Source organism: Pelobates fuscus, chromosome 5 (genome assembly GCF_036172605.1).
Source record: "Pelobates fuscus isolate aPelFus1 chromosome 5, aPelFus1.pri, whole genome shotgun sequence".
Lineage (NCBI taxonomy): Eukaryota > Metazoa > Chordata > Amphibia > Anura > Pelobatidae > Pelobates > Pelobates fuscus.
This window is the reverse complement of record NC_086321.1, coordinates 75839931-75852425: the sequence shown is the minus strand read 5'-3', so window position 1 is coordinate 75852425 and position 12495 is coordinate 75839931. Positions and strand designations below refer to the sequence as shown.

Sequence of the window (12495 nt, the reverse complement as noted above, 5' to 3'; positions counted from 1 at the left end):
TAACTAGACGTCCCATGTAACCTTTTAACACCTGCCTCCTAGCATGAGGTTCTGTTTGTATAAATAGCTCTGACTTGGCTCCTTTTGGCAGAGGAAAATGAAATATGTTTTCTGTCACCATTTGCATTGTGTTTTTCACAGGTTGCGTTGCCAAAGCATCCCAACTATGATTTATTAATTATATTGTTGAAAGTTGCTGTCATGTCTATTTTTAATGAAAGTGGAGTTTGAATCAAGCCTCAAGTGGTAAATTCAACAGATAAAATTCCTGGTAAAGTGAAACTGTCATGACGAAGACTAGTGTTTTAGTTTGATCCATCACATAGAGGTAGCCATCATTTCTATTAACTTTTATGCATGCCAATGTTTAAAACTCGTATCTATCTCTCTACTTAAAAAGATTTGCTATCTTTCGAATGCTGCCACTTTATCGCATTCTTTTCAAAATGAGTACCTAAACCCGGTGGTGTATTTTAGATTTGTGGTGCCCTGGGAATAACGGAACTTGGGCACCCCCTAATTTGAATTTGCCCCACCCCTTCCCTTTGAGGCCACACTTCTTCCTGCTGAAGACTAAGATTCACAGACACACACAATCACTCATACACACTGACAGACACACACTCACAGACACTGTGAGTGAGTGACACACACACTGACATTCAGACACTCACTGACAGATACCCACCCATCCACATTTACTGGCAGACACACTCTCACTCACCGACAAACGCTGACAGACATACCCTCACTCACAGACACACACTGACATATATACACACACACACTGACAGAAACAAACATTCACTAACAGACACACTGAGAGATATACGCACATTCACGACACACACACACACTCAGACACACACTGACAGATATACACACACACACACACACACACGACAGACACAAACCTTTACTAACAGACACACTGAGAGATATATACACATTTACTGACACACACACTTATAGACACGCACTCACAGACACATCACTCAGACACACACTGACAGATACACACACACACAAATTCACTGACAGACAGACATACACACAACTCAGAAATTGTTATATTTTTAAAATGTAATATAAATCCACCCAGCCTCCCTACCTTTGGGTCATATTCCGTCTCCCGGCATTACTGCGGGTTGCGTGTGGGAGAGCTCACAGTTCAGCGCTCCCTCGCAGTACGCCAGGGAACGAAGTGGTTCCTTGCCCGGGGGGCGCCCAAAGGTGACTAGCCGACTAGCTCTTGGGCCCCCATAAAACAAGGCTGTCAAGGTATTTGCTTGGGCATTTGGGAGCTTGCTCTTCAACCACTTCAAAACCAGCCAATCTTCTTAGTGGAGGTGCCCAAGGTATAAAATATATGTTTCAATTTGGACTGAGCTGATACATTCACTATAAGGCTGATTTTAAAAAAAAAAAAAAAAAAAAAAAAAAAAAAGGAATACTGCTTGCATTTACTACATCACATTATTTTTATCTCACAAGAAAAATTACACTGTCAAAATAAACTGCAGATATCACCTTTGTCTACAAGAGCACAGATAAAGCCCTGGTTCGGTCCACAAAATATCCTAGGAAAGGAGTTTTAAATGTCAAGACTAGCCTATTTCTAGCACGTAAACCTAGGTGCAGCTAGAGCAGAGGATAACAGTAGTAAGCGTATACTGGTACTTCGAGTGGCCAGGCTTATTTAGTACCAATTTAGTATAAGTGACTGGAGATTGGTTAAGGTAAGTTCGAAAAAGCAGAGGTGGGGGTCAGGTTTTTTATTTTATTTTTATTTTAAACTGGGGGGCCTAATTTGAATTATAACTTTAAAAATAATATATGTGCTCATTTAAATACAGATATAGCAGCCTCAAGTGACCTGTAGATTGCTCATTTGTTAGTTTGTCTGTTTTGCTCTTCTATCGTAACATTTCAGGAATCAAGTTTTTTTTTTTTCTTTAATAGGACTGTATATTTTATTAAGAAAGACACGCCAGACACATGAAGCACTTCAGCTTGCTGGGGTCAGTCCATTTGTCGAGATCATATAAAAGTGCTAGTTTCTATAGAAACCAGCACTATTAAACCTGGGTGCAGAAAGTGACAATCATGGGGTTTTCTTTCGTTTTGATTTGGTTCACAGGAATAATTAAAGAAAATGACATGTACGCTAGGCTGGAGAAGCATCGGAAAGCTGTGACTGCATGCATGCTTGCAGCTCCAGCGCAGAGGCTCAGTAAGAAGCCTCTGATTGGTCAATTCCCAGTTTGTGTCGAGGAAAGAAGGGAGGGTTTGAAAAGACTGCAGACCGCATGTCTGCGGTTATTGCAAGCTTTTTTTCATTTTATTTTTTTTTTATCATCAATCATAAAGAAAACAAACAGAAAAATACCTGCATGTTTTCTTTAGGGTTAACAGTGGCAAACATTTGATGGAGTGTTACTTTAAGGTCTTTATTTATGGGAAAACATTAGTATTTGTTTTTTGAAATTATGAAATAAAATGTCACTTTTCTTTCTTCAGGCAGAATTTTACTAATTACAAGATCAATCAATATATAATTTTCTATTGGAAACAAGTATGCTCCCTTTTCGATTCCTCAAACCCATACTCATGAATTTTTCCCTTCTCAGCTTTTTCATGATTAATTAATCATTGATGTCTCTTCCATCAGAGGGAGCAAATAGCCTTGTACTTCTGTCTGGAGATCATGCTGCATTAGTCTCATAGTTCAACAAGTGTGCACTGTGTTTTGCCTTTACACAGCATGTTCCGATCCTGGTGCGGAATAGATCCCATTGACATATACATTTGGGGCACTGTTTACTTTTTACATGTTTCATCTACTTTGTTATACCTTTGGGTGTTTGAATCTGTAGTTTCTTTGCTATATCCTTTTTATAGGTGCAGAGTACATTGCAAGCACTTGCCTTCTAACCCTGCCCAGACTTTCTGTGGCTGTTTAACCTCTTAAGGAAACATGACATGTGTGACATGTCATGATTCCCTTTTATTCCAGAAGTTTGGTCCTTAAGGGGTTAATCAGACTTCCCAATGTAGCTCAATGCTCTGTGCTCTGGGCAATTGCTGCCTCTTGAGTTTAGAGCTACTGAACTAAACAGCCATTAAATAACAAGACATAGATAATTGACATCCAGGGGGCATAACAAGTTTGATTCATAAAAGTCCCAATTTATACTGAAATCTGCACTTTTTGCAAAATTAATAAAGAATACGTACACTTAATACATGAAGAATTTGTGCAAGCTGAAATGATTTAGGGGTCTGGAGTGTCCCTTTAAGAAAATACTGTTGTTTAGTCAACTTGTCTATTCCTGCATTGTCTAGACCAGGGGTTCCAATTCATTTTCTCGTGGAATCCTTTGCCATAGTGTGATGGATCGCCTGGTACCCTAGCTGGGTACCCCCGCCAAGCTCCCTTCCTAGCACTCCCTGGAACATGAGTAGTCTTTCAGCCCCTGGCCACCTCAGCTTGGTTGGGGTCTCTCCGTAGCTTCCCACTCTGGATCAGGGTCCTGGGTACAGCTCCAAGTGATCACTCTCTCCTGCAGAGTGTATAGCAGTATATCTGTTTAACCCAAACACTAGCCGAGACTTAGTGAAGGGTAAAGTAGAACTGGTTTTATTGAGTGAACCACAGGTTTATATACCAGTAATCACAACAGGGGGTCATCACACAAAACAATATAAGTCACTCCTTGGAGTCTTGATGTCTAGGACAGAATTAGGTCAAAAGTCCATAATTGAATTACCTGTCTGACACCAAGATCCATATCAAAATCGCTATTGTATTATGAACTAATTTCTTCCCTTCTGTTTACCTTTTATACACACAGACTCGCTAACACAGTTATCTCCCATAGTACAAGAAAACTCCTAAAACACATATAATAATATACAGCAGATGAAAGGGGTATCTGGAAAAATGGGACAATGCCCTTCTGGGAAAACAACAAGGAATGGGGGGGGGGGGGGGGGGGGAGAGAGAGAGAGAATATGTGACAAACATACATTACACACCCTGTACCTATAATGGGCTGACTAAAACATAGGATTTATCTGGGGACCTCCATAAAGTGTCAGTCTTCCGCCCCCAGTGATAGTGACTAACGTCACAATAGTGTACCAACATCGTGGAACCCCCAGAAAAAAAAGTGTGCCGTAGCACAAACCTTTTAATTAGTAGAGCGTAATGTTTTCTTTTTTGGCAAATTAAATCTTTTGGTATATACACTAATTTCTACAGATCGGAAACAGATAATTGTTCTTAGGAGCAGGTGTGCTTCTGTGTGTAGGCTTGGTTTGTATATAATTTTAGCATTTCAATACAGGGGTGTGTTTGTATGTAATGTTTGCATTTGCATGCAGTGGTGTGTTTGGATGTAGTGTTGGATTTTAAATGCGGATGCACGTTTGTGTGTAGTATTGGTGTTTGATTGAGTTTGTTTGAGTGTTTGTATATAATTTCCTGTGCTCCGAGGTGGTGGGTGGACTCTGACTAACTCAAAGTTATGCTTAGCATATTTAACACCATTTTAGATTCTGTTTTCTGGAATCTTTACCTTGTCTTGACAGGATTTTTATTTCTATTTTGAAGGAAAAAATAGTATTACTGCTTGCAAAGTGTGTTTAACTGATACGTAACCTTGTTGGACACCACATCTGAAATTGTAGGGTCTTTGAGGGCAGGAGTGAAACTCTGCATATTACGACATATAGCAATAATATGTGATTCCTGTGGCTTGTGCTTAAACATTAACTACTATAAATATTTTAAAATTGCTTAACCAGCATATACAATTTTGACATCATACATGAAAACAATATGTTCTAGGTGTCTTTAATTCACAATGCAAGTTGTAGTTATGATGCTGTATTGTGTGATCTGATTTGGTAGTATTTTCTGTTTCCCAATTTGCTGCAGAATGGCTTCTTTTGGATGGAAGAGGAAGATAGGGGAGAAGGTATCAAAGGTGACCAGCCAGCAGTTTGAGGAGGAGGCTGCAGATTTGACTGAGAATGTGGAGGGTGATTGGCATCATACCATTAAACGCAAAAAGGAAGTACTCCTTGAGGATAACATTGTGAAAAGTAAAAGGTTAAAAGAAGAGGGAATAACGATGGCTCAAAATGGAAGGTACCGTTTCATATTTGTTGATATTTATTTTTAAATGAATTCAATTGATATCTGTTTGATTTACACCAAAATGCTATTCAAATTTACGAGATCTCATGAAAGGGTTCATTTCTGTTTGGCTGAATCATAAGACAAACAGCCTTGTACATTGCAAGGCTTCACATACGTAGTTTTGCACCAGACCATGCCACATCGTCACATACGTAGATTGTGCAGATGACCATCTTTGTTTTCTCCTAAGATACTACCCTTAATCCTTCTGTTAGAGAAGTACCGATCTAGTAATGTCCCAAGTTTATGTCCATGATTTGTTATATGGTTTTGATTTATTTATTAAAAAAAAAAAAGTTTATTCACAATCCATAAGCAAGATAAATAATGCAACTGTATCAATACTGTAAAAACAAGGATAATCCATGTAGCGGAACTCCCTGTACCCTAATATAAAAGAGGTGAATTTAGTTGAACAGACATATAGTCAAATTCCAGGTTTTGTTTAAGTTTTGTTTTGATCAGAACGTGTACAATTGCCCCCATCCTTAAAGGGTTAATGACAGACACTCCGCCTAGACTCCCCTTTATTGCATGTTATTATAAAGCCTTTGTTCTGTTTAATAAACATCTGACCGTTACATAACCTACTCCCTTGTATATCTATCGCCAAGTACTTGAAAGTGCATGGCTTGATCTGGATAGAACTGTAAGACTATGACAGGAAATTCTGGTGGTCACTGAGGATAGGAGTAATGCTCCAATATCTGGCTTAACAATCCTCGCCTTGCTATATAGGTGTCTTCTTCTAATTGTTATGAATCCTCAGCAGAACATGTAATGGGACATGTAGATTATTAGATCACACACTTGATTGATTTAGTTATGTATCATATGCACTCACATGATGTAGAGGCGCAAGTGGCTTCAATAAAATGCCATAAAGTGGTATAATCCCAACTCAGCCAGGTGTAGTCAGCGGTATAAAACACAAAATATAGTGCTCTCTACCAACAATAGCCGTGACGTAATTAGAAGAGTGCTGCTTACATTTATCTAAGTAATTTGTGGTATTGCTCAATCCTTAAAGGAACACTATAGTCACATAAATTACTTTAGCTAAATAAAGCAGTTTTAGTGTATAGATCATTCCCCTGCAATTTCACTGCTCAATTCACTGTCATTTAGGAGTTAAATCACTTTGTTTCTGTTTATGCAGCCCTAGCCACACCTCCCCTGGCTATGATTGACAGAGCCTGCATGAAAAAAAAACTTACAATTATTTAAGGTAAATTACATCTGTTTGAAAGTGAATCTCAATCTCTAAATTGAACTTTAATCACATACAGGAGGCTCTTGCAGGGTCTAGCAAGCTATTAACGTAGCAGGGGATAAGAAAATCTTAATTAAACAGAACTTGCAATAAAGAAAGCCTAAATAGGGCTCTCTTTACAGGAAGTGTTTATGGAAGGCTGTGCAAGTCACATGCAGGGAGGTGTGACTAGGGTTCATAAACAAAGGGATTTAACTCCTAAATGGCAGAGATTGAGCAGTGAGGCTGCAGGGGCATGTTCTATACACCAAAGCTGCTTCATTAAGCTAATGTTGTTCAGGTGACTATAGTGTCCCTTTAAAGGGACATTGTAGTCACTATACCCATTTCATCTCTATAACCAGTCCCCTGGCACTGTCCTTTCATTCAGTACTAAACCATGTTTGAGCAGTTTAACACTAACAGGCCACCCACAGTCCAGCCCCTTTTGGAGGTGTGGCTAACACAGAGATTACACACTTCCTTGTTGTCACCCATTCATAGGCTAATAGCAGTCAGCTGACACTCTTAGCCAATCACAGCTGCACATTGCTACTCAGGCTAATACATCCTCATTAGCCAAAGCAGCACATAAGGGATGGACTGCTGGGAGCTCTTGTTTAGCAGTAAAACATAAAATCATTAAACACTGTTTAATGCTGAACGAAATGACGGTACTAGGGGACTCAAGACACTATAACCACTTTAATGAGATAAAATAGATGCAGTGCCCTTTAAGGTTTTAGTGGATAGTATCTCCAAGGATATAGTCAATGTGGAGTAGTTACAGATGAGAGGGCATCCAAGAGCAGGATAAAAACTTAGCTTTATTATAAACTAATATATACAAATAATACAATGTAAAGAAATATACAATAAAAATTATTTTTTAATGTGTATGGAGGGCTGCTGGAAGTTACCTGCTTTTATAGATGTTTAAAGATTCAAAATTAAAACAAACTTGTTATCTGGCACTATAGTGCCCTGAGGGTGCCACCACCCTCAGGGTCCCCCTCTCGCCGGGCTGAAGGGGGAGGAAGGGGTTAAAATATTACCTTTCTCCAGTGCCGGGCTCCCTCGGCGCTGGGGACTCTCCTCCTCCTTCGGTCATCATCTGCTGAATGCGCATACGTGGCAAGAGCCGCGCGTGCATTCAGCCAGTCTCATAGGAAAGCATTCCCAATGCTTTCCTATGGACGCTGGCGTCTAGTGAGAAGCGCGGAAGTGCCTCTAGCGGCTGTCAATGAGACAGCCACTAGAGGCTGGATTAACCCATTTGTAAACATAGCAGTTTAGTCCTAGATGGACCTGGCACCCAGACCTCTTCATTAAGCTGAAGTGGTCTGGGAGCCTATAGTGGTCCTTTAACCCCTTAAGGACACATGACATGTGTGACATGTCATGTTTCCCTTTTATTCCAGAAGTTTGGTCCTTATGGACTTAAGCGCTTCACTAGGAATGGGAAAGGGATGGTAGTAATATTGTAGAGAAATGCCAGTGTAATTGGGGAGGGATAGCAGTGACATTGCGACAGGTGTAGTAATATTGGAGAGAGAAAGGGATAGCGGTAATTATTGTAGAGGGCATAATGACATTTGGGAGGGAGAGACCTGGGGACAAAAGCACTGCCTTACAATTAAAATGTAATACATTTTTGCATTGGTGACAAGCTTTTGTCTGTGCACTTAAATGTTCAACTTCTTCCCCAATAGGGATCATAGGTATTTTTTGATCAGAATTTAGATAACAATAGTAATCTCTTATTTATAATTTATTTACTAGAGCAAAATAGATGTCTCTGAAAGATCATGTAAACACTGTTTTTTGTCGTCGTCGTCCCCCCCCCCTTGTGATCTTGTGATTGAATGAGAGAGGAATGTGTTTTGACAGTTCCTTCACTCATAATGGGAATTTACACAGAACTATAATGTTCTGACGTCTTCCACCACTTGAGGGAGCTAGAGGTCTTTAGAATATATTTTCCAAGTAAGCCGCTATATATCAAGTTCAGATATTTTCTTTGACTACAGATTTCAAAAGTGCAGAAATTGTGAAGGGTCTTGAACATGTTCTGTATATGAGTTTTTTGACATTGCTGAATGGTCTTCTTACTTCTTTTTAAGTAACCGTATGACCGTATGGTAGCCCAGAAATGAGAATTACCCACATAATAGTATAACTATATAATTGTGGGACACAGAGGTAAGAATTTGGATAGGATTAGATTTTTTTTTCCAGGAGTTGAAATCGTGCTCAAGTTTCCTTTACCTTTTGCAAATTATCAAATCCTTCCTAATACATGCTGCATGCACAGCAATCGCGGCGATCTGCCAATCCAATGCTCTGAGATACATTGAATATATTTTTTTTTTTATATTCTTTATTTTATCGTGCAGGAAAGGTACATAGCAACAAGCAATGCCACAACAGCGATTGCAAGCGAAATGGTCAACATATTAGAGACAATTGTTTGGCATAATAGAACATTGCACATTTTATATATTAATGTAGATTTGTCAAGAGTGGAACCAACATGTCAGCTAAGAGATAAGGGAGGCAGGTTATGTGGTGGAATCTCGGTAAAAATAAATTTAGTAGGCCGAGATTACCACGTGGCATGTGTACGTGCATATGCTGACGTATCGATCAGTTGGTTGCACGAGGCAAGATACGATCAGTAGTGTACGGAGCATGTGCAAGAATACAGGATATAGTATTCCCCTCCTCCATTGTGCTGGACAAGCCATGCGGTCAAACAGGAAGTTAATTCTTATTTGTGTTGATTGGTTAAGAGAATGTGCGGGTGGAGCTTAATATGGGAGGAGTTATATGCCTATATAAGGAGCCTGCACTATTGTCCGGGGCTCAGAACTTGTGGTATTTTGGTGACGCTAGTCCCTCTGAGTCCCGATCGGTGATCCAATAAAGAATCTCTTCCTTCCTGAAGAAACCTGTGTCCATCTCTCTGTGCTTGGCTTCCGTCAGTTTCTCCGGTATCATTTGGTGCATTGGCCGGGAAGCTCATCGTTCAACGGTAGCTGAGAGGCAGAGGCGTGAGACGGTCTATCTTTGCCCACGTTCTCTACGGCTGCACCCCTGAACTTCTGCGTGGACCTCCCTTCGTCTCGGCGCCACTGGGCCGTTGTCCAGGAGATCATCGGCCTCTACGTAAGAAGTGCTGGGGTGTCCCCGTCGATGAGTGTGAACTCAGGTTCAGGAACGAGGAGGTAAGACAACTGCTGTTTTAGACGGCAGGACCCACTAGGGGTATACCGATTGTGCGGTAGGCCCAAAGGGGTTTTGAATCTGTGTATCTGCCCCCTCTGTCGGAGGGAAGGAGCGAAGGCGCACCGCTCGATCGAACGCTCTTTAGTCAGACCGTTTGATTCTGTTAGTCAGGCGGGGCTCTGGTGTAAATAGCCCTAGCCGGACACCGGTGTCTTGTCTAGACTAGCGTTCTAGGGTGTACATTTTGTTCGCTAGGTCGGAGGGACCGGGAGACTAAGCGGCGTCTGTGTAAATTCGGTTCGCTAGTTCTCATCCTATCTGGGCTAAGTGGGAAGGCGTGTAAATTTGGAACCCACTAGACTTTTGATAGTGCGACTAAGAGGCGTCTGTGTAAATTCGGTCCTCTAGCTCGCTATATATGTGGTGATTGGGCAGTGTGGCTAACCAAAACGTATGTAGATTGTTTTTAGGTAGTCCATTCAAGGTACTGGCCAATAGTTTAGTTGGGAATTGTAAATGTGTTAACGATTGTTTTAGTAAAGTGTATATCTTGTTAGATAGCGCGAGCTCAGCCGTCTAGCGAGAGTGTTAATAGTGTGTTGCTGTATTATAGTGCACGGTACCATAACCCTGTATATTTACTGACACTGTATATAAGTACTAATCACTGTCGTCCATTGCATGTTTTAACACCATAACCACTAATAATTGTATTGTGACCTTAACTTGTGCTTTGACCTATGCTAACCGTACTGTAACCGCTATTTGTAAAAGACGATGTTACTGGGGTGTGTTATAGACGGGTAATTCGTATATAGAGAATTATAGCGTGGGTGACTGTATAGTTACGCCAAAGGGCATAATATTGATTATATAGTGACTGGTGTAACAGCTGTGTGTGTACGGGAATTCCCTGAGTGTTTATTGTTATTGTGTACGTTTCACTTGGTAACTGTACCACGTGGTGCTGTTGCCAGAGGAAACGGGTGTGACTGTTGAATAGTACGCGTGTATAGTATTCGTTGTCGACGACGTTCCATTGTTAAGTATGGGTGCGTCGCAGTCAACGATTCCGGATCCCTTAGGTTGTATGGTGAAGAATTTTAAAAAGGGATTCAAAACTTGTGATTTTGGGGTTAAGATGTCTCCTGTACGTTTAGTTACTTTGTGCACTAGGGAGTGGCCTACTTTGGTTGCGGCATGGCCGCCACGTGGCAGTTTGGATCCAACTCTGGTACAGCGCTTACACGTGGCTGTATCAGGTAGGCCTGAACTTTACGGCCAGTTTCCTTATATTGATTGTTGGAGACAGGCCGTAAATGACTCGCCAAAATGGCTCCAGACATGCCACGAGGAGCAGTGTCGCCTCATGGTAGCTAGGACTTGTTCGTCCACTAGGACCGGTGTTAGGCCCATTTTGGACATGCCCCCTGAGTCCGAGATCCCTTTGCCGCCCCCTTACTTTCCGTTAAGAGGAAGTGACGCAAACGCAGGAAGTCCTGCACCCCTCCCCTCATTACCCTCATCCACTTCCGCTTCCTCCTCCAGTACAGGATCCACCCCCCCTCGTACTAAATCTCCCCTTCCGGAACCAGAACCCACCCCCATTAGAAATGAATATCCTGATTTGGCGCCACTTCAGACTTCCGGTCGAGCTTCATCTAGCTCGACTCGAAGTGTTTTATTTACAACCTTTTCCCAAAACCAACCTCCCACATCCCCATACCCTTTCTCTCCCCGACCGGAACCCATGACTGACGCCCCTCTACGTAGCCCCATCCAAACCCGACAGTTGACTGGTGCCCAACAATTAAAGCACTATCAGATGCCTCTTCGTCTGAATCCCGGGTCAGCTTATATCGATGCCGCAGGTCAAATGGCACACGCTGACCCAGTCTTCGTATATGTCCCATTTACCACAACCGATCTTTTAAACTGGAAGACCCATAATTCCTCGTATACTGAGAAACCACAAGCTATGACTGATCTGTTCACCTCAATAGTACAGACGCATAATCCGACATGGGCTGATTGCCAGCAGTTACTAATGACTTTATTTAACAATGAGGAAAGGACAAGAATAAATCAAGCAGCCATAAAAGCACTAGAGGATAGAGCCCGTGCTTTGAACCAAGCTAATCCAGCAGCATGGGCCGCAACACATTATCCCAACACTGATCCCGATTGGAACGTAAATGGTGCTGATATGGTTCAACTCAGAGCCTATAGAGACGCTATAATTGCTGGCATGAAAGCAGGAGGAAAGAAAGCCATTAACATGTCGAAGACAGTTGAGGTGATCCAGAAAAGCGATGAAGCGCCCAGTGTCTTTTATGACCGATTATTGGAGGCATACCGCTTGTATACCCCCTTTAATCCGGAAGACGCAGACAATTCCCGAATGGTTAACTCCGCCTTTGTCAGCCAAGCTTACGGAGATATTAAGCGCAAGCTACAAAAGTTAGAAGGGTTTGCAGGTATGTCCATCAACCAACTAATGGAGGTAGCGAATAAGGTTTATATGAACAGGGATACAGAAAGCAAGAAAGAGGAAGAGCGCAAGATGCGTAAAAAGGCTGATATGCTAGCGGTAGCGATCGCAGGCGTAGATAGACGGGGCCCGGATAGAGGCGATAGTAGATGGAATGAGGAACCTCTAAGTAGAAATCAGTGCGCTTACTGTAAGGAAGAAGGGCATTGGAGAAATGAGTGTCCGCGAAGAGAACAGTCTGAGAGAGACAGACCTAGGTCAGGTTACGGAAACTTTAGAGGCAGAGCGAGAGGTAGAGGAGGCCCCGGAGGGAGTAAT

General features: G+C 41.7%; 1 protein-coding gene across 1 annotated transcript in view; it reads left to right on the top strand.

Annotated features, from left to right (window-relative positions):
• TTC33 (tetratricopeptide repeat domain 33) overlaps nt 1–12495 on the top strand; it is a 335723-nt gene that overhangs the window by 17173 nt on the left and 306055 nt on the right. Inside the window, exon 2 of the mRNA XM_063456860.1 lies at nt 4943–5155. Within this exon, the coding sequence (XP_063312930.1) occupies nt 4944–5155 (212 nt within the window). The 5' untranslated portion in view covers nt 4943. The remainder of the gene's footprint in view (nt 1–4942; nt 5156–12495) is intronic.